General features: G+C 31.5%; 1 protein-coding gene across 2 annotated transcripts in view; it reads right to left on the bottom strand.

Moving 5' to 3' along the window:
- The window catches only part of Cdh19 (cadherin 19), a 60,830-nt gene that overhangs the window by 6,017 nt on the left and 27,548 nt on the right, over positions 1-27,265 (bottom strand). The window contains exons 4-10 of one of the 2 annotated variants that reach the window (XM_076836861.2): positions 26,401-26,520; positions 24,180-24,344; positions 19,779-19,963; positions 18,991-19,244; positions 13,931-14,052; positions 9,162-9,283; positions 4,123-4,238 (exon numbers count right to left, since the gene is read on the bottom strand). In XM_076836861.2, the coding sequence (XP_076692976.2) occupies positions 4,155-4,238; positions 9,162-9,283; positions 13,931-14,052; positions 18,991-19,244; positions 19,779-19,963; positions 24,180-24,344; positions 26,401-26,520 (1,052 nt within the window). In that variant the 3' untranslated portion in view covers positions 4,123-4,154. Of the gene's footprint in view, positions 1-4,122; positions 4,239-9,161; positions 9,284-13,930; positions 14,053-18,990; positions 19,245-19,778; positions 19,964-24,179; positions 24,345-26,400; positions 26,521-27,265 lie in introns of those variants that run through there. The other variant, XM_076836860.2, reaches the window with a different exon arrangement.

Below are 27,265 nucleotides of genomic sequence, written 5' to 3'. Positions count from 1 at the left end.
GAATAAGGCATTTAAAGCTTAGGGGCAATGTATATGATTTCCTTTGACCCATAAAGATTATAAGAAAAGCGTTTTAAATCAAAATATGTTCCACTATTTATCTCAGATCATAAAACGGTGAAGTAATGCAGATATGAACACATCAGTTCTGAATTAATTCTTTTATTTCAAAACATGAATGTGTCAGTCAAGTAGTTCATTATTGTCAAAAAAAGATATGCTTGTCAAGATAGCATAGTGAGATTGTGATTAATTCTGAAAATTGAAGTAAATTGAGTATAGAAGCTAGTGTTTTAAATTTTCTATAATTAAAGTGCTTTAACTATGTGTCAGACAAAACCATCCTCAGTTGCATGATGGCAAATACAAATTTATGAAGCTATATTTCAAATAACAGATCTCTCTCTACATGCATGAAGAACATTGTGAAGCCAATGCAATTTGTCTATTTCTCTGTATTCATTTATATTTTCTTCATAACCTCCCTAAGTAAATAATAAATTTGTGATAACTAAATAATACAATAAAAGAAAACATTTTCATTCAATCCATGCTTAAAATAATAAATGCAAGTGTTGAATCAGGATGGTACTTTAATATCAAAATATCATATGCTTTTGTGTAAGTTGTTTTGTGTAGGTTTTTGTGTAAGGAGAGGACAAGTCCTCACAGTCTCATACTGTGAATCTCAGCTTTACTACTTGCAAGTTTTCTAAGTTTAAAAACTGTAGACATGAACACTTTCAAATTCATCTTTAGGATCCTGTGCTTTAACTTATCAAAGAGTTTATTGCCCAATTGGCATATTTCTATTAAGTTTTCTTTGTGAAAACATTCTCTTGTTGATATTTGTACAGGATGGTATCCTAAGTGCTATTAGTAATCTCCTTATATGAATAGCAAGGTAAGATTGATGGCATACTCTAAAATTCATTTTTAACTTGATGTCACATATACTCTAGATTTTAAACACCAGATACTTTATCTTATCACCTGATGCTCCATATTGAACACAAAATTTTGAGTATATGGTGAAAATCCCCACTTTGAATATAAGACTTAAGAAGACTGCAGAGGCTTTGAATATATTTTGAAATACTTTTAAAATACTATCCCAACTAAAGTAATAGTAGACCGAGAGGGCAAGGATTCAAAACTCTGTCTCCTTTCAACAAACATAACTACACTTCTATTTGCTTTACAAATTGAGCCTCAAATAAAATATGCTTTATTGGATTCCAATGCTTTACAACATAAGAATCCAGTCAGTCCATATGAGGAACCATTGATTCAATTGAATTAACCTTCAACATGTGACATGTACACTTTTCATGAAAACAAAAAAATCTCTAACAAAGGACAACACTAAAATTTCTTCACTGAGAATATTCATTTTTCCTTTCAAAATAACAGTGAAAAGGACTTTGTGTTAATTTTTCAATAAAATTCTAAGAAAATCCTGTTTGTTACATTGCCCAGAGGTCTAAACTATTTACTTACATTGACTAACTTGGGACCCATTTCTGCCCTTCTATATTTATGAGAGAAGCAAAGACAAGTTGAAAAGTTAAGAACATACAAAAAGCAACCATGATTAAAAAGACTGGAAATAGAGGCAATCGAATAATTCCAAATTACGACAAATGTCAAGAGCTCATACTTTTAATTTTCTGCTTTCTCTCTGGGTAGAATTTTGCCCCATTTCTTTCTGATACAGTACATTCAATTTCCTCTCTGTAGTACAATGAACTCTATGATGGAAATATATTGTGCCAGCCTAGAGAGTCTTTTAATAGGGATTCATCAATGGATTCAATGCTATTCTCTATATTATTTCACCTAATCTTGCCATAGCCCTTTTGAATAAATCCTGTTATTGACCCCATTTAACCTTGAGTTTTATGTAAGGAAAGGGCTGGCTCAGCATGACAATGCAATCTCATGCTCAGATGTTTTGAGATAGAGATTTACAAGAGGATTCTCAGGCACATGGCTCTTTCCCTGGGTTTGCTGCTGTTCTTGCAGGTAGAATATAAAGTTACTGAAAAAAGAAATGGTACAGAGAAGGCCAACCAGGACATTTCTTGTGTAAAAGACAGAGATATACAGAGAAATGTATAATATAACATTTATAATATACAGAGTAGATATAGACCAAAAATAATGGTTAAAAAGCAAGAAAATAATCTGAGGTTTCCTGTGAAAGACAGGGAAGTATTTTTAGGCCAGAAGTAGAGCAAGTGAACTAATTCTTGAGTAAAACATGAATTAATGGGGAAAGTGTCACCCAGACCAAATGCTAGCCCGTGAAAACCAAGAGGGCAGAGATATAATAGGTAGAAGTAAATGAGATTAACGTTTGTGGGTCAAAGATGGTCTAATATTGGCAGTTTCATAAGTTTCCGCTTAATTATTTGATGGAGTAAAAATAGTGTTTGACTCTGAAGATAATCATGAGAAGAAAGATAATCACTGCACTGTGTATTTTTCCAGAGAAGAGGCATACGTAGGACTACTTACTAAAATGTCACTCCTAGCTTCATTATCCTCGTTCGAAAAGCACAATTTTTTGACAACTACACTAAGAAGCTGCTATTGTCTCCAACAATATATTTGAGTCTGTTTCCTTTTCTTGCAGATCGGCTACCAAGAAAACCTACTTCTAAAATAAGTCTAGGAGTAAATTTCTAAAGATTATAAAATATAATTTGAATCAATACACAAAAAATGAGCAATAATTTGCATAAATTAATTTTATAAAATGTACTTAGTAAGCAATGTTCCTCAGTACAAAGATGTCAAAGAAAAAGTAGGAATTGCAATAAATAAATGACATAGTTTTTTTTTTTAATTTCATCTGACTTTTTGATTATGTATATATTCTAGCGATTTGTACCTTGCTGTAGGATAAAGATGCAAATTCTCTCCCATTGTCAGAAAAACACTATTCATAAATTTGAATTAGACCATCAGCTTCTGTACTAATTTACTGGGAAAATGATTATAAAATAGACCCACTCTGACAAAAATAATCTATAGAACTCAAAAGAATTTAAAAATATCTGTTCAAAAACTCAAAGTAAAAATTAATACAGTAATAATAGTTGAGCCAACAAGAAAATATGGACAGTAGTGTTTTTGCTCTAGTTTTGCCTGTTTAGCAGTTTACTGGGAAACATTTTTGAGAAGTTCATGGTAGTATTATATTCTGGTCCTAGACAGAGACAGAGAAATACCCAATTTCCAAAAATGAATCTCACAAAATTGGATTACATACTTTTAATGGCAATTTTCTTGTAGAAATAAATCTATGTTCAGTTAAAAATTATATATTATATATTCTTAAAATTTTATCTCAATGTATAATTTCAATTCTCTTTAGGATAATTTCAAATGTTATAAATGTTATACAAAATAAACATATGAATGAAAACTACTAAAGTACAAAAATATCTGATTAATGTCTTGATATAATCATTTGATGCCTATTCCACTGGCAAGAACATGCCAAGTTCTTCCAGACCGTGGACACGTACTGCCTGTCGCTATGGTTCACATTCCAGTGAAGGACAGAGAGAAACAGAACTACAAACCTGCAAAGTGTTGAGGAAGTACTTGAAATACATAAAACACCTAAAGTCCATAATGCTCAAAATAAATAGGGTCAGAGGACCTGGGATAAACTTGCTGCAGAGTGAGTTTTGTGTGCATCATGAAATGTTCTAAGATGGCATATTACAGAGTTTAAACTTCATACTGAAAATCACAAGTTCTAAATTGGGGAAAAGCATGATCACTCATTTTTATTTGGGGTCCTGTGACACATAGAAATTAATTAGTTTTTGAAAAACTCTTTCTGAGCACATTTTTAAAGCAGGTATGAAAAAACTGTTGTCATGATACCAGGGACCCATTGATTGTTATTGAAGACTTCCTGATAAGAGATCCAAAAAGATGCTAACAATCAAAATCATAAAATTTAAGTTATATAATAAGAAACATACAGAAATTAATGAAGTGTTTACATGAATTGAGAATAGTCAACATAACTCCAGATGGAGACAGAGCTTGTGAGTCCCACAGTTTCTCCTTGGATATGCTGTGCTTCACATGATGTCACCAAAGCAATATTTTTTCCCCCATTTCCAAAGGGGCTATGTATTCTTTTGGCCATTGACCAACCACTGAAATATGATTGTCCAGGAAACTGTCTTCATAGGTACAGCTTTGCTTAAAAACTATAATTAAAAATATATAATTAAAATATAACTAAAATATAATTGATTAAAAAATCAACACGCATTGCCATGTACATGGTGTGAGATTAAAAGAATCAAAGTTTGATATTACAGGAGCATCCCTTTTCATAACTATCTAAGAAGGATCCACTTCAGAAGAGATGTTAGGTCCTGGGTAGTGTAGGATATGTGAGAAGAAAACAAAAGTTGGCATATAAAAGACAGGGAGGAGATGGAATCAGTGGAACCTGGTGGTTTATTGCATCTGGAGAATGAACATAAGAGGAAGTAAGGATGATCTCCATATATCTTTCATGAGCATCTTGATGAGTGTTAATAATTTTGCTAGGAGTATTGAGAAAAGGAGGAGTTGAAAGCAAACAATATAAGCATAGAACCTCTGAGTAGAAGTTTTTTAGTATGTGATTTTGATCATTGATTTTAGCACTAGTTACAACAGTTCATTCTCATATTTATAATGTGTGCAATTTGACTTATTTCATGGCAATGCAGAAATTTGGTTCAATTTTATCAAAGAGCTTTCTAGAATGCAACTTTTGTGTTATTAATAAAATGATCATTAGTGAAATTATTAGCTTAATTACCTAATGGAAAATTGTAATAAGTTCAAATATTAAGTTTTGCTACCTTTCTAAAAACATTATGTTTTTAGATATTACCTTTTAATTCTTCAGACCTTGTTTTTAATAATAATTTACATATTGTTACAACCATATTTGTAATACTATTTGTGTTGAAATTAATATGTGCAAATGTCTAATTTCATTATTTTTTTTTCTTTTTCCATAAGTAAAGCTACTTAAAATAGTTTGGAGGGCTGGAGTTGTTGCTCAACAATAGACCTCTCTCCTAGCACTTGTGATGCCTGGGTTCGATACTCAGTACCACATAAAAATAAATAAAAATATAAAGGTATTATGTCCAACTATAACTAGAAAACGTATATTTAAAAAAATAGGCTGGAGGTCCTTCCTTTATTTTGGGAAAGTTTAAATCCTATGATGATATTTACAACTTATAATTTTGAACATATTCATGTTTACAGTTCTCTTGACTAAGATATCCCTTAGGATTTTATATGACACACTCCAATAATCTTAATGGTCATTGCTTTAATTCTCTCTCCTTTGGTTTTTTTTTACAGCATTACTTGAATATTTTATTTTGTTTAATTTCAACCTAATGATTCTCTTAACTGTGTATTTTGAAATAGGCATAGATTCATAGGAAATTGCAAAAATAATCCATAGGCTCTCTTAAACACTTCATTCAACTCTTACTCAAGGATGGCATCAGGTGTAGCCTCAGCACACAATTAACCTCACATCCTTCCACTCAAACAGTGGAAGCCAATCTCAATGATGCTACAGAGGGACTCTCAACTTTTCATTTTCATCGTAAACAGCAGATACCCTCACACATCTGGCCAAAGACATGAACCTGGGTCTGCTGCCCTCTGCAGTCCACGCAGACAGCGCTGCTTCTATGCAATGCCAGCACACCTGGCAGCACATTCTGGTCTTCACAGAAGGGAACAGGCTTCCTGCTAAGAACTTGGAGACATAGTCTCATCACGATCTTGAAAGAACAAGTTTCACTATCCAAAGAATTTTCTCTTAATTATTTGTGAATACAAGTTTAAAAAAATCTGATAATCTTGATGTTAACATTAAGGTAATCAGGGAAAATTGATTTTCTAGGATGATTTATTGATTGTTGTAGAATCTAATTGCCTCAAATTGTGTTACTTCAAGACTCATTAATCTGGTTGCTCTATTAATTTAGAAGCCAATTTGAAAGACTATTCTACTTTTTATTGGATTTAAGGTGCTTTATTATGTGAATGGCATTTAAAAACACTTCTTACTTGGGATAATATTCCTAAATTAAGAAAGATCATCTTTTTATACAAATTACATTTTACACAAGTTTTATATACTTTGATGGTATCAGGATACAAAATCAATTTATTGAAATGCTCACTCCCCATGCTATTAACAATAAAAATTCTGATGTAATAGGAAATACAGCCACATATCTCTTAATAACAGGGACTTGTTGTGAGAAATGTGTTGTCAGGGCTTTAACCCCTGGGGCATTATGATGGAGTACTCTCACACCTATGAAGTGGAATAGCAGACCACACCTCTAGGTGCCATGGGTCTAGCATCACATATGTTGTCCTACTCTAACTGAAACAATGTTAGATAGTTCATCACTGTGTAATAGAATACAATTTCTAGACCTTACAAAAGTAAATAATATATTAATTTCTGTCAATACATTTCATGAACAATAAATTGTTCATATATTACTATCTAAATGTAGGAGGGAGAAAGAGATTAATAGCATGTTTGAAAGATTTTAGTGGCTCTTTCAAAGGCTATTTTGTTATTTAGTGTTTGGTTTTGATTTTACTTGAGGAAAACCTAGTCAGAAAATTTCAAAACAGAAATCTGAACTCAAGTTAGTCTGAATCTACTATTAACCTCTAAAACACATGAAAGGAACAAGGACAATCTTGTCGTCATCATAGCACTAATGACTAGATTATGAAAATAAGGCTTTTCAATGAACACAAAATACAGTCCTTGTTGTCATGTACAGTGGTAGCACTTAAATCACCTGCACATGGATTTCAGTCCATCACCTGTAGTGCAGCAGGGGGGAGAGATATTTAGGTTTCCCTTTGGTTTTGAGTGGAGTAACGCTCTTTCAGATACTTATAAAACTGAGATAACTTGAGAGTGACATCTGAAAGTTCCCCTCATGATTATTTGATGATGTCTGTCCTTCCTCCTTAAAGTAAATTGATTGTAAAATAAGGCTGATCCATGTGGCATTTTGAGTTTGAACTATGATTATTCCAGAGAGGAGGTGAGAATCAAACTAACTCTTGACCTCAACATCATGAATATAATTCTTTCTATAAATCAATAGAGAAAACCCTTATTTTCATGTTTGTTTTACACTATGAAAATAATTTAAGGATAGCTATTCAGTACTATGGCAAAAATAGTTACAATTAACTCCCCTCTTGGAGACAAGTACATAGGACAGACTTGACTTAATCTATTGTAAATTATGTGGAGTTGGAAAGTTAAACCTTTTTGAGGCATGGTATAATCATCTGTAAACTAGAAAAAGCATGCTATTTTATAGATATTCCTGCATAACTTTACATTTAAACTTTCATCAGAGTACAGGAGAACTCTTATGTCCTTAAATTCAAAAGACATTTCTTCCTTTCTTAGTAGGGTTTAATCTTGGTTATTCTTTTATAGTATGTTGTACCAAACATTAAAAAAATAAAAAAAGACACAGACCACCAAACTACCAGCATGTAAATGACAAAAATTTTCCTTTAAAACCTGCTCTACTATTTCAAAATAGTAAATAGATACTCTTTTATTCTTAATATTGTGGGGAAAATATTGATACACATATTAAAAACAAATAAAATATATTATGGAATCATTAAAAAATAATAAGCACATTTTAATGTTTTAGGTACCAATTAAAAATAATTTTTTAATTAAAAATTTTAACTAAAAAGTTGAAATATGTAACTTTAAAATTTAATTGTACTTACAATCATTGTAAAATATGATTTATGTTTAGTGCATAAATTTAATATGTATTGATCAGAAAATTGCAAGATATGTTGATTATTTTCAAATTATTTAAATTTTAAGGAAACAGATTTACTATATTTAAAGAATCATTAATTAGATGTAAACTAGTTAAAGTGATTTTCGAAGTTCATCAATATATTTGTCTTTCTGTTCAAGAAATCAGACGTGTTTAAAATGTTTGAAAACATCAAAATTTATGTACAGCATATAAATTACAAGTGGAATAATCCACTTACAATATAAATTTTTAAAAAATTGTGTAAGCCTAGTTTCCTTGGGAATTGTGAGTTCCAGTGTATTCTTTTTTTATTTTATTTTAATGATCTCTACCAGTCTACACATATGTCCCTGATGTCTAAATTTGTTAAATTTTATATTTCAGGGCAGTGTAGCACAAGGGAGAAACTCAGAACTTTTGTATCTTCCACTTTCTCAAAAACTATGGGTTTTAACCCATAAAAATGAATAAATTTAAAAGGTTATTTGCATATTTATAATCATGTATTTTTAAAAAAATATATGCTTAAAATTACAAGATTTCAGATTTTTAGGATAAAATGGTTCAAGCATAAACATATTTGAACATAGTTCACTTGACAGTTTAACAACCATTAACAATTTCCAGTATCTTATGGTTGAATAATAAAAATTATGATGTACCTATGTCTTAAGATATTCCTATCTGCTACTGTATTAGAAAATTAAAAGTAAAACATAAGGTTGGTTACTACTACTGATTGGTAAAGAAATGTAATTCCTGCTTTTGTAAAATACTAATGGTCACCAACTAGCTTCATTGAGAAATTTAATGTCATTTAGAATATATTGATTTCTGTATTTCTGAAAATAAGACTATAAAATTTTTGGAAATTAGGGGCCATTTGAAAAATAAGTTATGGTATGTATCATACAGAATGACCTACAGAGTGACTTTAGAAAATTTTAAAATAAAAAAAAACTTTGTTTTTAGAAATTTTTAAAATAAAAAGAAATACATACTAGAATGTTGAGCACAAAACAGAAACATGTATTTAAAATAGTTAAAGTGTCTACGAGAGCATTTCAAAATGGGATCAGTATATAACAAAATCTATGTACAGCATATCAAATATTAATCATGACTAATATGTGAAATATAGACTCACTATAGTATAATATATATAATATCACATATGAATATTAGTATATACGTGATATAGTCATTATGTATAATATATAAAACAGTGATGTGTTATTCAGACTTAGGTAATTTAGGAAGCTTTCTTACCTGGCCAGAGTCTGCATTTTCACACACATAAGTCTCATAGTATTCAGAGAACTCAGGAGCGTGATCATTGACATTTAGAACTTGTACGTACACAGGGACTGAAGAAATCTGTTGAACATTGTCTACAAGTTGAAAAATATACATGAAAAAATAAGTTTAATAATGTCATCATGAAAAATTGCCTTTCAGACTATATAGTATATATATTTTTTCACTTGAAAAACCAAATGACCAGATCTCTATATGAGAAAGGATCTGCAAATGATTCATGTATTTTTCAACAATATAGCCAAGGAAAATTTCTGTTTCACACATGCTCCTCAAGTAATATTTACTAAGTGTCTTTCACTGAATGTGGTCATAGTGGGAAAACAGTAGGTATAAGGACAGCTTGCTTTATTCCTTTAACATCTGGAAGTATTTATATAAACACACTTGATTCTGATGACTGTAGGTATTGTTAATTTCCCTGACTTTACTGTCAGAAGATTGAGAAACCATTTACTATTCAACATTGCCTGAGGTTTCAGTTGATGTGGAAATATTTGTTTAAGAATATACAAGGCAAGCTGGGCACAGTGGTGTATGATGTGATCCCAGGAGGCTGAGGCAGGAGGATTGCAAGTTCAAAGCCAGCCTGAGCAACTTATGGATGCTCTAAGCAACTGAGCAAGACCTTATCTCTAAATAAAATATAAAAAGTGCTGGGGATGAAGATCAGTGGTTAAGCGCCTCTGGGTTCAATCCCAAAAATATATACCAATCAATTCTATTAATCACTAAAATTTAGGTGCACCTTTTAAAAACAAAAATTGTTTTGTTTAAATAAAATGTTCCATAATGTACAATAATTTTAAAATTATATTTTATTTTAAAAATAAATTTAATATTTTAAAAATATTGATTCTTCTATTTCAGATGATCAATTTCAACATTGATGATTTTGTATATAAATTATATATCTGCTTTTATTAAATCTAATGTTTTAATTTTTTTCCTTAAATTCAACCTGAAGCCTTACTGTTTTTCTCAGGAGAATTCAAACATTTCCAATTCTTTTCCTTTGTTCTTATGTTATCTGCATTTATTTTCCTTATTTTCAAATATATAACTGAAAAATAAATGTATTTTGGTCTTATTGCTTCAAGAAAAACATTTTTTTCTTTTCTTTTTTCCTCATGACATCACAATTGAATCCAAGGGAGCTTAACCACTGAGCCACATCCCCAGCCAAGAAAATTGTTTTTTAAGAGAATTTGTAGCATATTTTGGCAAGACAAGCCCAAAGTCTTTAAAACATATTTTGTATTTAATTGTTTTTTTGAAATTCCTTGCATCAGTTTAGTATTACTAGATACATGTTTCACTCACTTGAGAACATAGGAGAAACAACAGTACTGGAGAGAAATGAGACACGTCAGGGAGTAGTGACGGGAATTTGGTAAATGTTCTCATAGATTGTTCAAGTTTGGTTCCAAGGAAGCCACACAATGAAGGCTAATTGAGACCCTATATTTGAGTCATTCATACAAATAAAAGCATTTAAATATAATTGTCTTGCAAGTTTAAAAATGGAAAAAATGTGACTGGTGAGGAGTATGGTGTTTATATTTAATTTAGAAAACACTGAGTGAAACACACACTTTCTTCCATTTGCTCTATTAATGTGGGACAATGTAGCATAGGATTAAGACAACAGGCTTTGGAATCTGATATAATTGTGATTGATCTATCCATTTATCACTGAGGGTGGGAAAACAAATTACAGAGGCTGCAGTTTTGTGTGTGTGTGTGTGTGTGAAATTCAAATAATATTGGCCTCAAATTTTACTGTGAATTTTATAATGATGTTACATAAAATATTTTAACAAATCATTGAGATGTTAATCTGTAATATACTCAATAAAATGTTTATAATATGCAGTTTCACAGAACTCGATCTTTTTAGCCACGAACTATATATTTTATAAATTAATATGTGAAAATGTGATTCAGAAGTGACAAGATGAAGACATTTTCCTTGATGAACCTAAAATGAATCCCAGTTTCTACTATCATTGCTGTTTGGTTATTTTCTTCAACATACACAGCATTGTAATATCTATAGTTTCTAGTGTAAGCCATTGGAATATGTAATCTTTTAAACTATAAATTTTTATGTTCTATTAACTGAATAATGTACATTACCACACACATATGCAAACATGTGAATTATGCAGAGCATGTGGAGCTATTTCTTAATGCTGTAGGGGCTGTGGGTCAGTTGAGGAACCAATGCAGGTTAGGAGCTGAAGTCTTATCTGAGTACCTGCTTTGTGCTGTGCTGGTCTTTAAATATTTGAATCTTACCCTTGAACAGAACATATGATGATATAATTATAGTGTTTATCAGATTATGCACTTTATTCATAGTACATATGTAAACATACAAGTGTTGAAGTAACAACTTTTGTGGATAGGAGGTATATTATAACTCAAAGATATGTATTATTGTTTTTGTTTTGTTTTACAATGATGAACCAAAAAATGCTTAGATAATTTTCCAATAGGGATCTTCTATCATAGAAAGGCATTCCTCTGATAAAAAAGTAATTATATATCTAGTTTGATAGTATATAATTATCCGGCAATTTTTGTTGCATTCATTTATTTTTTTGATTCTTTTTATTCATACAAGATTAGAGCATTTTATATCTAAAAGTACAAACTATAAATTTTAAAGAGTTTACTTTCTAGTAATTCACATTATGGTACAGCTAAGTTAAGAAAAGAAATTATATATTCTTATAAGCATTATATTAACATACAAAATAAGCTTAAATAGAAAAAATTTCTATACATTCAATAAATTTTGATCATCTAATAGCTGAGAGCAATTTTATAGAGAAACATATTTTTTTGAAGAGTCTTGTCTTCCCTCGAACTGATTTGGATTCTTTTTTTACAATAGCTTTGTAGAGAGTGACATTATGAATAATTTGTTCTCAGAAATAAATACGCATTGAATAAAAGCTTCTTGCTCTCGGAATAAACACCTTTGTGCTTCCTGACAGGAAAAGCCTTGGCATTTCTTCTGCAGCAGCAGGCATTTGTTCCATTGTAACATTTGCTCCTCGTCCTTTATTGTTTAGTTAGACAGAAAATTCAAATCCTGACCCAAGTCCTGCTGCAACATTTCTGCAGAGTTATTCAACATATTGCAAAAAAAACATGTGATAGCACTTTCCACTCTGCCATATCACCTGCAGCTGTTCAATAACATGAGGAATATGGTAGACTAAGGTTTAAAGCCTCAAAGAAATACTAAAAAATGAATAAGATTGTTAAAGTTCTATGTAAAATCGATTATAAGAAAGGATGCCTTCTAGAACATCTAAAATTCACAGCTTCAATCCTGTGCTGTACTACAGTATTACACTAAATTCATGTGCCAAATAATGGCGATGATTTTGACAGTCTTTCCTATTGTGTTATATTTATTCCTTTATGCTTTATGTCAGATGATTGAATAACCGAGTCACTGATTCACTCATAATGTTATGGACACTATTCAAATGGTAAATTGGTATTATTTTACCCACTTTTATACCTTAACAATGAAATCATCTGCTTATTGCTGAAACAAGCAAGCAGACAACTGATCATTAATGATTAGTAAGATCTGACCATCAGTTCAACTGCAAATGTTAGTTAAAAAATGGACCACTCTTTTTGGGATATGCAGACAGCTGATCAATATGATTTGTATCCTCCATATTCTGTACTATAATAATATTGAACTATGATTTATTTTAAATGTCTAAATTCTAAAAGAATTAACACTCACATTTTATCCTAAACACTGGAAAAAACAGAGGCATTCCATATTTGCTTTCTGGAAGAGTTACTTGTGAACTGATAGACTAAACTAGTTATGTTTGAACTAAACAAATATAAATCATTATAAACCTAAAATTTTAGTTCAGATCTTATAGTTTTACTATTATTTTCATAAGTATATAAAACTAATTAAGTACTTCTCTAAATTGACAATCAGGGGAACCAATATCATGAATTGAGTGCTACAGTTTGCTACCTGAAACTGTCTTTTCAGATGAATGTTTTTAGAAATTACATAAGATTTTCCTTTTTTAATTAAAATGATAATATAAAAATAAACTCACACAGAATATACGTTCAAAAACTTGTAGAAATATGTTTTTAGTTTTTAATTATTGAAATGAAAATACTTCAATGCATATGATTGTCAGGACATAAAATTTCAAGTTTTATATGTTGTGTTTTCCTCCAAATTATCTTTGCATTAAACATTATTTATTGTTATATAATAAGTAAAAACAGTTTAGAAAATACTTAGTGGTAACATTTTAACAACAGACACTAGTATAGCAATATGTAAAACAGTGGATGTGTAACCGATGTGATACTGCAATCTGTATACGGGATAAAAATGGGAGTTCATAACCCACTTGAATCAAAGTGTGAAATGTGATATGTCAAGAACTATGTAATGTTTTGAACAACCAACAATAAAAATTAAAGAAAAAAAGAAAGCTTTAATAGAAATGAATATATAATAATTTATGATCAAATAATATATATATATATATATATATATATATATATATATATATGTAACCTAACATCTAACATCATTTAACTACAAATTTCAACAACATTTAAAAATAGCTCTGTCCTCAGGTGTAGGGATAATGCAATGTCATTAAAACCACCGTGATGAAATATATGGTTTCCAAATTAGTACTTACATCTTTCTGTGGCTGTGACACTTAGGTTGTACCATGCATTGATCTCCCGGTCAAGTGTGCTGGTGACAATGATTGTGCCATTGTCACTGATGGTGAACTCTTTACTTCCAGTAATGGAGTATCTGCATCAAGAGAACATACCCCCCTTGTATCACCATATTTGCTGTATCGCATTGATATATAACATGGCTTTATGCCACCAGGTAAATTTTTAAAAGCATACTCTGCATAGCTAATGAGACGTCGGTTTTAAAAATGGCACATTCACATATTTAGTGAACTGAGCACTCATAGGAAAAAGAAACTGACACAGCTTTACATTTAAATTGGTGTATGCTAAATCTAAACACACGTAACTCACTATCAAACCCAAGAGAAGATTTTAGTACGTAAATGACATGTTTAAAAAGAAATCCCCTGCCCTCCCCCCAAAATATTTTGTGAGATACAGAGAAATAAAAGTAAGTCGTAGAAATGAGTGACTGTGAACCTTTTCTTTTTTTCTTTTTTTCCTACACAAGATCTACTGCATGAGAATCTGTGTATGATATTATATGATATTATAATTACTTAATTACTATCATACAAAAGTTTCTTTTGTCCATTTAAATAAAAAAAAATTGATAAGACTTGATAAAAATAACTTCTTTTAGTTAGCAGATTGACCTTTAATTTTGTTCCAGAATTATATAATATTTCAAGTTCCAGAAATATCCTAGATCCACTGTCCTTTAGTAGGGGATGCACGTATTGATTAATGTACAATGGAGCACACATGAAAGGAAGTCAAGGTGCAAAATACGTCAGGTGAAGGTCTGTAAAATTATCTCAAATCTACAATGAAAGAAGCCTTGAAGTTCTTGGCATGTCTCATCAGCTTGCAAATGATGAATAATGAAAAGTAAAGTAAAATACCATGTGGTTTCAATGACGGCTTCTCACTGTGCATATATTCCTGAATATTTCCATGAGACTTCAGTGAGATTTGCCATAATTGTGGCAAGGATGAGAATAATTTAATCTTGAATTGACAGATTTCTAAAAATATTATACTAATTTTTATCATGGTGTTCAAGAAAGAATTAAAATAGAAATTAGAATGAAGACTTAGATGAGTTCAGTTTTAAATATATTTGAACATTCAGAAGCATTTTATTTAAATGTCTACAAGTGATCATATTTCCCACTGAATATATTTGTAGGCAAAATTAAAGAGGATTTTAACAGTTGACATTTTGTATTAAATATCCCATTTTGTTTCTGGAAACACCACTGCAACTAAAACCCACTAAAAGTTTGATAAGGAGTTATAAATTCTTATAAATTAGTAGATAATGAATAGATCTAGATCCCATTGACAAATTAAAGTGGAATAAAATCATATGCAATCCCCTAGGAAGATTGGATAATAGTATGTGATTTAAGCAATAATATATAATATGAATTATTTTCCTTATTTTTTTCTAGAGCCACCAATTCTGATTTTATAGATTTTTTTTCTTCCTCACATCATCTTCACCAGATGAAATCTCCTTGACCTTGAGATAAATTGCAGCTAATCAAATTTTATATGTGGATGCATTTTCCTTTTACAACATTTTTTAAATTAGGATAAAACATCAGAAAACTAATCAATAGTAAATTATTTTATTTTGGTTTGTACTATGCTCCTCTCAGTTACACTGGCAATGTTCTCACTAATTCAATTAAATGCATACTTTTAAATAACTTAAGTCTCATAGGACTGTTGTCAACAGTACAAATTTTCCCTTATGCCTCTCACCCAGATTCTGCTTCTAAATTGTTGTGTATGACCATAATGTTATTATTATTTCAAGATAAATTAAATGCTCTACTTTTATTAAATAAAATACAAACTTTAGTATTGGATTTCACCAGTCATTCCACTAATATTTTTTTTCCCTTATTCATAGTTCTGTCGGGGATTATGTAGTGCATTTTTTTCCATGTCTCCTTAGTCCCCTCCACAGTGTATCAATGTCCTTGTTTGGTAGGCCCTTTAGTGTATGGGAAAATATTAGTTGGTGATTTTATACAGTGCCTCTCAAATGTCGGTGTCTGTCTGAGGCTTTCTCATGATTAGATAAAATGGGCATGAAAGTTACAGAGGTATCAATCTTGTCTTAGTAATTGTAATATTAGCTGTGATTCTTGATCAAAGTATCTGCCAGGTTTCTTCACTGTAAAACTACTATGTTTTTGTAATTATCAAAGATCTCAGGAAGATATTCTGAAAACATTTGGTTTCCTCTTATATATTAACCTACTGATTTCAGTATCCATGTATAAATAATGACCACAATATTACCACTTTTGTTTGCTAATGTTGATATCTATTCCTTTTATTATACATTTACTAATTACAATTATTTTACAAGTGATTAAAAATGTGCCCCTTTATTTATCTTCATCAGTCTCTATTCATGAGAATTGTTTCCAATGATTCAAACCAAAACTCATCAGACAAACCAAATATTTTAATTCATTTGTTGTTCAAATATTCAGTTTTGGACATTGGGTATTAATTACAGCATAGTTCCTTGGCCCTTTTAACACACTCCTAGTCTTGCATTCTTTTATGGCTTCTTCCTTACATTCTTAGAACCACGGTGTTCTCCCTGTAATAACTGTGGATTCACCTAATTCTCCAGTCAGTCTCATTTCTTTTGATTGGAGAAGAATATTTTAAGCAAGATCTGGGTGCAACAGTCTCCATTACTTCTTGTGATCCCTTTATTTTAAGCCCTCTGAGTAAATATCAAGAGCAAATATATGTATGAATATCTGGGGTAAAACACAAACCTACCTTTATTATCATATTTATTATATATGCATATAGAGAGAGTCAGTTATTCCTTCACATATGTGGGTTCATGTCAGTGTAGTCAACCAACTATGTATCAAATGCATTTGGAAACTGTGTGTTTGTACTGAGTATGCACAAGTTTTTCATTATTTTCTAAACAACACAGATAACAACTATTTAAGTAACATTTACATTGTATAAGGTATTATAAGTAATTAAGAGATGACTTAAATAATATCAGAGAACATGCAGAGCTTACATGTGAATATTATGGCATTTTATATAAACTTCAGAGTTTCATATAAACTTCAGAGACTTTAGAGACCAAAGATATTGTATCTCTGGGAGTTCTGCAAGGAATCTCCCAGGATATTGATGGATTTCTGCATTTAGAAGGCTTTAGTGTATACTGAGACATGAGATTCCAATCCTACACCATGGTGTTCATGTAAGGCTTTTCCCATTTCTTTTCTGTATCCTCTTCCTTTGGCTGTAGCAGACTTGTTCTCATTATCTGCAGTGTTTTTACTTATTTGTTCAACCCTAGTTTATGTTACATGTACCACTGCAATTACTAAACAGTCATATAAAAACAACAATTCAGCATGCAGAGCACATTATTTGTTTTTATTTATATATTACAATTAAAATACTGTTTCCCCAAATCACTTGGTTATATTTCTATGTTTACCTCTTTAATTTTCTTATGTTACTTAATTACAATACAGCAAAATACACTTACAGTAGTTTGCATCATATTGGAATATGCCCAAATTCTGCTTGATTTTTCCAAAATTTACATGTATTCACTTCTTTTGACAGAGAGTCCCTTGAATTTGGAGAATTGATAACTTGTGTCCACCATCTTGGTGATGACCTAGAACGATTTGATCACTCCCTCTTTCTCTGCATTACCTTTGTATTCAACCATTTCACAGGTTTTCATCTTTTAGTTTTAGTTTCAGGTTTTGATCCATTTGCCCAAAACATGTCCATGTGTTATTAAAATAATGTTTCAGTTTGGGGAGTTTATGAATAAAACTGTTATATATTTCTGCCTACAGTGCTTCATGTCAATACAAGGGCACTGTAGGTGAGTTGGACGAACCCAAACACCACAAATTGAGGGGCTAAATATGGCTGAAATTTATTCTCTTGAGTCCTGAGAACTCAGAGTCCAAAAATCAAGTGCATCAAGGAATCATTCCTTGCCAGATGCTGCCGGTGTGCTCTGGCCACCCTCACCTCCTAAACTTGTAGATACCCTCCCTCAATCTCTGCTTCCCTGGTCATCTGTTTCCCCCATTTCTGCTTCCATTGTCACTTGTCTGTCACCCATCCTTGTGCCTAAGTCTTCCTATCAGGACATCAGCCCTATTGGATTCAAGGCCCACACTCCTGCTCTGTGACCTTCTCCTAACTACTCATCACTTCGACTTCAACCAGTCTCACCCATTCAGGCTACATTCTGATGTAGTTTGTTGGACTCAACATCATCTTTTGAAGACATAATTAAACTCGGAACATTGCACTGTCATTATTCCTGAACCAGTGCCTGAGAGGAGGATTTCTGGGGCTTCTGATAAGTGTACGTAAAACTTTAAAATAATCTTGTATTCTTCTATTTTGAGAAAACTCTTCTATGTGGAAATTAGGTGAGAAGGTAAGAAGAAATACACACAAATTGTTTATTTTCTTATCCAATTAGACTATAACTCATACTTTGAATAAAAGAAAAAGAAATTCACAACATAATAACTAAAAGGAGACTATTTTAATATATAACAAGCATGTTGTATCTGATTGTACCATGAAAATTTACTTCTAAACCATTGTATTTATGTCACTTGCTCCTGTTTACGTCTTCATTTTTTGCATGGCATTTCAATTAAGCAGTATTTAAATGAACCACATACCAATGAGAAGTAATTTTTCTCTGATTTGGTACAGAAAAGGGTTTCATTTCCCTCACCCTACCACTCTGATTAAGAGTGCATCAACTGCACTGAATTTTTGTTGGTGATTACCTATTTCTTGCATATATTTGTCATCTCTTATTTTACTGTATCTTAAGCAACATTAAGGATCCCTCTGTTAACTAATTCAATTAAATTGGTACCAATTCATTTAAAAAAAACATGCAGAGAAACATAGGTGAGCTATGTCCTTGCTTACATTAGAGTTAAACTTTATTTTCATACTAATGTAAAGCTGACATTTTAGACTGACTTACCTGATGGGCGATTTCCTTTGATCTGGATCTATGGCAGATACTGTGCCTACAAAAGCTCCATGTGGATTTTCTTCCAAAATTTCAAATATGTAAGTTGGAAGGAGGAAAACAGGAGGCTCATCTTCATCCTCCACTCGGACCTTAATGAAAGTGGTGGAGGCATCAGCGTGGTAGATCAGGAGCTCCTTGTCCACATGCCGGTTCCTAACTTTGGCTCTAATGCCGTAGTGGCTCTGGTGCTCAAAATCCACCTTCTACAAAGAAAAGCAGTGTACACAGAAGAAATGGCTTCATGAACCCAAGGTATTACTTAGGAAAAAAAAAATGTATTGCTTATTAAATAGCATTTGTTTTTCAGTTAAATTTTACTTTTTATGTAAATGAATTACTATTATATTATCATGACACAAGCTTCAGAAATTTATCTCTTCACAAACTTTATCATAAGGTGGTTTGAAGTAACTATCTTTTAATTTAGAATTAGAATTATATTTTTATAAGCATACATGTCTTGTGGAGGTGACAAATACTTTCCTGGTATTTAGGATCTTTGTTCAAAAAATCTTTATTTGAAAACCTTCTTATTTATAACAGATGTACATATAACTCTAAAAGCTCTATAAAATCTCTTTCATTTCTAAACTCATTTTCTCTTTAAACCATAAATCAAGGGTTCATATTTCAATTACTTAATGAAGCAAAAAACAAACCAGATACACAAAATAATTAAGTTTTTTTGTTTTTGTTTTGCATATTCTGAGAAGCAAATAATCTAAAAATATATTTACCTTTTTTAATATAACAATTCCTTCTTGAGTCTCATTATCAGTAACAATGTCAAATGTTTTCGAATCATCCTCTTCAATGCTGTAATCCATTTCTGCATTCTCTCCTATGTCACTATCATATGCCATAATTTTTCCAATAGATGTTCCAATGGGTGCAGATTCAGAGACTGTTAGGCGGTAGAAACCTTTAAAAACAAAATTTCAGATTCTTAGGATAAACACTTAACATAGCAAACTCCCAATTATAGTATTCTTTGTGTATGGTGTATAGAAAAATCCCTAGTTATTCTTCTAGCTACTTTTCTAAATTTCAGTCTCTTTCTCTCTTTCTTAGAGTGCATGCATGTTTGGGTATGTGTGTGAGTGTGTGTAATATATACACACTTTTTACCTTTATTATAAAATCTGAACTTTTCCTAATACCTTACCTGGGTATCTATCATCATCTCATATATTTTAGTGATATCACCAGTATATATAACTCCAGATACCCATTCATATACACACCTTAAATTCTGTGATTGACTTTTAATTGCATATTTTGACCATCGCAAATTAAATTTGATAACTTTTTTTTTCCATTTTTACTTGAACAATTCTTGATATTTAAAGTTACTTATGAATGTAAGTGTAGATTAAGGTTGGGAGAGACTGAACACATAATAATTTGGTTTTGAGTTTATGAGCTTTGATTACATTAGCCATATTTAAAAAATAAAGAAAAATGGACCCAAAAGAGTTAATAACTTAATAACAATTTTGGAGCTGAAGATGACTAGATTGATTTAGTCAGATGAAAATGATATCAGATATATTTAAATAATATAGATGGAATTGTAAATTACTGAATTCATTTTTAAATTTTTTTCAGAAGACAAATGCATAAAACTAATAGACTATGCCATACATGAATTATTATTTTTAAAAATCTAGTTGTCTATGGACCTTTCTTTCATTTATTTAAATACAATGTGAGGCAAGCACTTTATCACTGAGTTACAACTCCAGCCCCCCCCCATTCTTAAATTATTATATGTGATTTATTCTGAAGTGTAAGAAATAATCCTAGGTGTTTATATTTCAATGAATGAGACTTCTTGAAAATAAAATAAAGCATACATAATAGAATTATTTAAAGGAATTTTAGGTTCCTTTAGAAATATACAGCAAGTTACTTAACAGCTTGCATTTTGAGACTATACTTTTTTTAAAGCAGGAGAATAGTTACTTATAAATTGTGAATATATTACTCTTTATTTTTTGTTTTCTTTGTTCTTTTATTTTTAAGAGAGAATGTAATGATTTAACTGTAGTTCTTTCCTTATGGAAAAAATTTTAAAAATAATTGATTTGATTGTACAAATTAAAGTTCCCAAAAATTAATCAAGAGAAAACAATGACATTAACATACACTTTAAAGCAGATGCTTCAGAATTAAATATTATTGAGTTTATATTAAACCACCAGGTTTTAAAATTAGAAAACAAAAGAACATTTTCTACCATCAGTACTCAGTCTTTGCAGTTTATTTTACATTCAAAAATAATTTTTTTCAGCATAAATTCTTAATAAGTCCCTATTCTAGTAACTGGGATACAACAAGGTAAAATACATAGAATGATGCTTCCCTCTGCTCATATTAGCAGGAATGAAGCATACAATAAACTGGATACTACCAAGTACTCCGGGCTATGTTGTGGTAGATGGTTTTAAATTTTGATGAAGTGGAAAGAACTCACTGTTGATATGGCTCTTGGTTAAGAACTTAAATAGGGGAAGAAATATCTGAGGACAGAGAAGATGAAAATCCATGTTGATTGCCTGAAGTTGATTTTCCAGAAAGCAAAGGGTAGAGTGACATAGATGAGGTCTCAGAGGTCCTGAACAGGATTGAATGGTGTCAGATCATTTAGGAACGCTAGGACCCATTAGTTGATACTAAGGGTGCTGACTTTTCATCTGTGAGATGGGAAGGCATAGAACTGATAAGATGTGACATGTACTTAGCAAGATCATGACAGCTGTGTTGAAATAAACTGAAGGAGGAAGATGGCGAAACCTGAGAGGCTAGGTGAGAGCTTATTGCAATAACAGAGACTGATGAAGACAGCAGCATGATCCAATGTGGCAGGAAGGAGCAGGTGAGAAGCATCCAGATTGTTTTGAAAGTGAGAAATGAACAATACTTTCAAAAAGATTGAGTTTTTGGTTTGAGAAAGGAAAAAGGACTTCTAAACCTTAACAGAATCTTCTCCTCTTAAAAAGTTGAGTGTGTGTATATGTGTCTTTGCTCACAGAAAAATAAAAATCAGAAGGTATCAGCAAATGTACAGAATTGATCATCAACTCAGCTGAGTAGAAATTAAAAGTGAACTGGATTTGGCCCAGTTCAATCTGAGTTGGATCATTAATTCTTCACACCCAGTGGCATTTGAACTGAATAAATGAGATTTCAGCTTGCGCAATATGGATCCTGGATTTGTTAATAATTGAGATAAGAAAATCCATAGGAAAAGAGGAATAGCAGGCAGATGAGATCAGGAGCTCAATAAGGAGAATGTTAGGTTTTAAATGTGTATAACATGTACAAATGAAGATGCTGAGTAGGAAGTTTGATGTCTACCTGTGGAGTTCAAGAGAAAGTTCAGAATGGACATGTAGACTTGGAAGTTGTCAGGCCCAGCAGCAGTCTTTAAAGCCACAGGGTTGATAGCATCAAGGATTAAGGGTATTGGGAAAATAAGTCCAAAGACTTGATCCCAGAAATATATCAAAGATTAAAATACATAGAGACTGAAAGTCTGAAGACTAGGAAAAGACCAAAAACCTAACCAATAAAAAATTAAAAAGAAAAAGCATGGAGGATGTTACAATGAGCATTCAAATTGTGTCAAAAAGGAATTTTTCAGATCCATGATACTATTATGGAACCACTGCCATTCTTCATTGTTGACCAAAACATTTTTTGATACATAAATGTTTTGCTTGACAAGTCAAAAGATTTGAGAACCCTAATCCAGACAAGAATTTGCTCAGTTGAGCAGCATCTACATGATTTAGACCTGTGCATTTAGTGTGTACATGCACACTAACAAACCATTCTCCCATATACAACTAATGATTGGGAAACCTGATATGTAAAAATAGATTTAAATGTTGCTAACTTGCTGTGGTTTACTGATTATTCTACTGGAAGGAAATGAGTGAAAGTGACTTCTGTTGAGCCATCAACATAAATATGATTTAACTGGACATTGGGGCACGGGGCAAGTCAGGGAGAAGGGGAGAGAAGAAGAAGATGAAGCAATCAACAGTTTTGTTTCATTTTTCAACAGTCAATAATTAGGACATCATGCTCTGGTTGAATATGTGTGAATAGATACAAACACACACATACACAATTTTATTTGCTTCTTCTTTGTTCTATGTTTAATCATAATTTCTTCTTATGACAGTTGCTCATGCTTTCTGCAAATGTTTGTAAATGTATTTGTGTAGCTAAAACAGAGTCTCCTCAAAAAGATATTTCCTTAAAAAAAGAATTTTCATACAGTCTACCTTACATTTATTATTTGAGCGATCAAAGAAAGTGTCTTATTCTTGCAACAAAATTGAACAATAAAAATAGTCATTTAAATTATTATCTGGGGTATGCAGAAGAATAATCTCACAAAAGTATCCATGTCCTAATATCTCTGATTCCATAAGTTTACTACATGCAGCCGCAAAAGTGAATAAATGCTACAGATGAAATTCAAGCTGCTAATCCACTGGCTTTTCAATGGAGAGCTTATTGTGACTTATCCAAGCATGCCCAACGTAATCATACAACTTCTGAAAAGTGGAAAAAGGGGCCAAAGGTTTGGGCAGAGAGATGTCAGTGTGAGAGGTACTTGATAGGGTTGGCTGACTGATTCTGAGACAGGTGGACTATGTCAAGAACCAGAAGGAGGCATCCAGGAGTTGAGTGTCCCCCAGCTAACAGGCATCAAAGAATCAGGGACTCCCTTCTTAAAACACACAGAACTAATTTCTGCCAACACTCAAGTGAACAAGGTTGTGGACTCTCCCCTGGAGTTTACAGGAAGGGGGAGAGCCCCATCTACACCTTAATCACAGCCTGGTGACAACCCATACCAACAGTTTTTCAAGATAATCAATTTGTTTTAAGCCATGAAGTTTGTCACAGCTTATTACAGCAGTAACAGAACACTGACATTCTACTCCTTCATTTGTATTTGACTTCTCACAGTAATGAAAATTATACCTTAGAACAATCATCACCTTCATTTTATGTAATCCTTGTGGTGATACAGTGCTTTTAGAACGCAAACTCCAACATCTGTTTATATTCAACATGCTTGCATTTCTATAATAATGATTACAGATGTTTCTACTTACTTTCCTTAAATACTGGCTTATTGTCATTAATATCTGAAAGTTTAATTAGTACACTTGTTGTTCCAGACAGTGCTCCAGGCTGACCAATCATATCTTTGGCTTGAATAATTACCCAGTATTCATCTTGCAGTTCTCTGTCAGTTTTGGAAGATATTCTTATGACTCCTTTAAAAATACAAAATAATTACAGTTTTCATTTCATTATTTATCATACCATCTTCCTAGTTAAATACTTAAACAATCCCCCATATAGTCATTCTCTATCTGCTGAATCACTAAACTGCACTGTCTACATTATTTAGATGTTTGCATTTGATATGCACATGTACACATTCCCAGCCTCTCTGGTAAACCATTCATTATCTGCTGCTTCTGCCTGACATAACCTCGAAGACCAATAATAAAAATGGTTTTAACACTAACACTGCTTCCAGTCTAGAGTGGTCAATGCTAAAAACACTGGTAGATCATTAGTAAACTACATGTTGGTCTAGGAGTTTCAACTCTGCCATGCTATGAAACCCTGTTATATATTCCCCATACCATGCAATGGCCTTCCAATCTCTCTTCTACTAGGCCACGGGGTCATTTCAGCCTTCTGGATTCAGATACTCTACCTTGACCATGCAGACTAAAGTTTTGCTTTCTTTCTTTGTCTAACAGAATCCTTTGTTTCACTTTAGAGTTATTCACCAATTCAATGTATGTATTTACGAATAACCACACTTATTGTCTATTTGTAAGTGCCAAGAGAGAAAAGTCCATGTTCAAGTTTACTTTTTGTTATTGTTATGCTACAGTATCAACCTCTAAAAATCCTGTATGCTATGTAACACTTTGTACTTAGTCAGTCTTCAAGAGCCAAGATTGTGTGAAGGAATTAAAACCTAATGTTTTAAGGCATATACTGCTTATAATAAAATAATGTCTCTCCTGGGTATCCTGAAAAATAAAATATATGGACCCTCGATGAGACAAATAAGAACATAGGAAGTCAGATTCATTCAAATACAATGATGTCAAGGAGTTTGAGATTGGCTAAGATATTTAATATTTGCTAAATGAATGAATACATTAGAAATACACAAAAATCAATTTTGTTTAATTTTTTAATGTAATCAAACTAGAATAATATTTGTCTCTTGATAACAATCATATAATTTTACTTCTTTTTGCACTGGGTACATATTTTAGCAATTTATTATAAACTTCTTTTTTATCTCTATCAATTATAATTTCCTTAGGTGAAGAATCATACAAGTATCTTTTTTGTTGTTTTGATTTTTAGAGGTAGGGTTTTTCTTTTTTGCCCAGGCTGGTCTTGAACTTTTGGTTCTCTTGCTCAGCCTCCCACATGGCTGGGATTTATGTGTCACTGCATCCAACTCTGTATCTTCTTAATCTTTGTTTTGAATACAAGATTTAATATCAGTTAAATGGTTCAGTGTTATATATGTATATGTATTATGTATTCAATAGAAATGTGTAAAAAGAAAGAAAAAATATGTGTTCTATAGATTTTATAAGGCATTCAATTGATAAAGGAAAATTGGAGAAACGTGAGAGAAAAAGAATCAAATGTAATATTCATCTAAACGAAATATATAAAAACAATACTTTTAAGTGACTCTGTCAAACCAATTCATCCTGTCTTCTACCCTTACTTAATCTCAGTCATTGGGATTGCTATGACTAATGAGGCTGAGTGTTTTTAAGGTTTATAGCCTGTTTCCACATCACTTTTTGTGATTGTAAATCACAAAAATTGCTTGTAAAATTTTCTCCCCATATTTTTCAATTGGTTTGTCTATTTTTTTCCTAATTTAATTTTAAGAATTCTTACATATGTTTTATACCACATACATAAATCATTTGTGATATGAATATGGAAAATCCAATCATCTAACCTTAGAAAAACAGCTTAAAGACTAAATGTAATTAAATGTTTAGGAATTGCAACCCATTTATTTATTGAAGATTCAGGTCTACGTTAAAACATGTTTTTAAGCTGATATTTGCCTGCTTTAGAATCATGTTAAAATGCAATTTTTAATATTTAATTTTTTAGAACATAATATCTTTATTCTATTTATTTATTTTTATGTGGTGCTGAGGATTGAACCCAGGGCCTTGCACGTGCTAGGCAAGTACTTTACTGCTAAGCCACAACCCCAGCCAACAAAATCAACAAAATGCATTTTTTTTTTTAAATCACAAATACCTGTTGTGGGTTCAACAGAAAAATAGGCTTGTCCTTGTCGTAAGCTGTACAGGAGACGTGCATTATTGCCACTCGTAGGATCATCAGCATCACTTGCTGTTACCTGGATGACAAATGTTCCTGAAGGAAAAGTACATATTGACAGGAAATTAAGACTTCAATCTTATTAAATATGAGTTCAATTCTGCAAAGCACTTTTCATTAGCAAGGAAGATCATACTATAAAACAAGATCCTAGTTTACCTGCTTTCTCTGAATTATTAAAGTAATTTTATTTTACAGACAAGGAACATAACCCTATATAAACTAGCCCTGATTCTTCTATGCATTACAGAACTTCAGATGCAGATTCATAACATATCAAATATTAAGCAGTTTACTATAATGTATAATCCATAATCTTTCCAAGATGTGTTATTATTGGAAATTTTTTTTAAAAAACTTGAAAATGCTTTACATCAAAAATCTTAATGTGGCCGGTACCTCAAACAATTGCAGAATGTTGACAAATATTGGTAAAGATTATTGAAATGAGCTTGAAATAATATCAGTGGAGGCTAAGAATAATGATTAGGCCTGTTTCATTTCTTTCCTCTGTACCTATTTGCTTTGAGAAATAATAAGAAAAGCAAAACAAAATCTAGTTGATATTAATAAAGTAAGCCTTAGATTTCTAACTTCAGTATTAATCAATACAACCATGTGAAATAATTATTTGTACATTTACTATAAATGCTCAAGTGCAAAAATATTTGCATAAAATATTGAGCTTTGAAATCATATCTATGCAAATGAAATTGAGCATTACCAATTTCATCAAAATCTACATTTGTTGAAACACAATATACACTTTCAAAAAGAATGA

This window comes from Callospermophilus lateralis, chromosome 17, assembly GCF_048772815.1.
Source record: "Callospermophilus lateralis isolate mCalLat2 chromosome 17, mCalLat2.hap1, whole genome shotgun sequence".
In the NCBI taxonomy this organism is placed as follows: domain Eukaryota; kingdom Metazoa; phylum Chordata; class Mammalia; order Rodentia; family Sciuridae; genus Callospermophilus; species Callospermophilus lateralis.
Note: the sequence above shows the minus strand (reverse complement) of the source record. Positions and strands in the feature narration are given on the sequence as shown.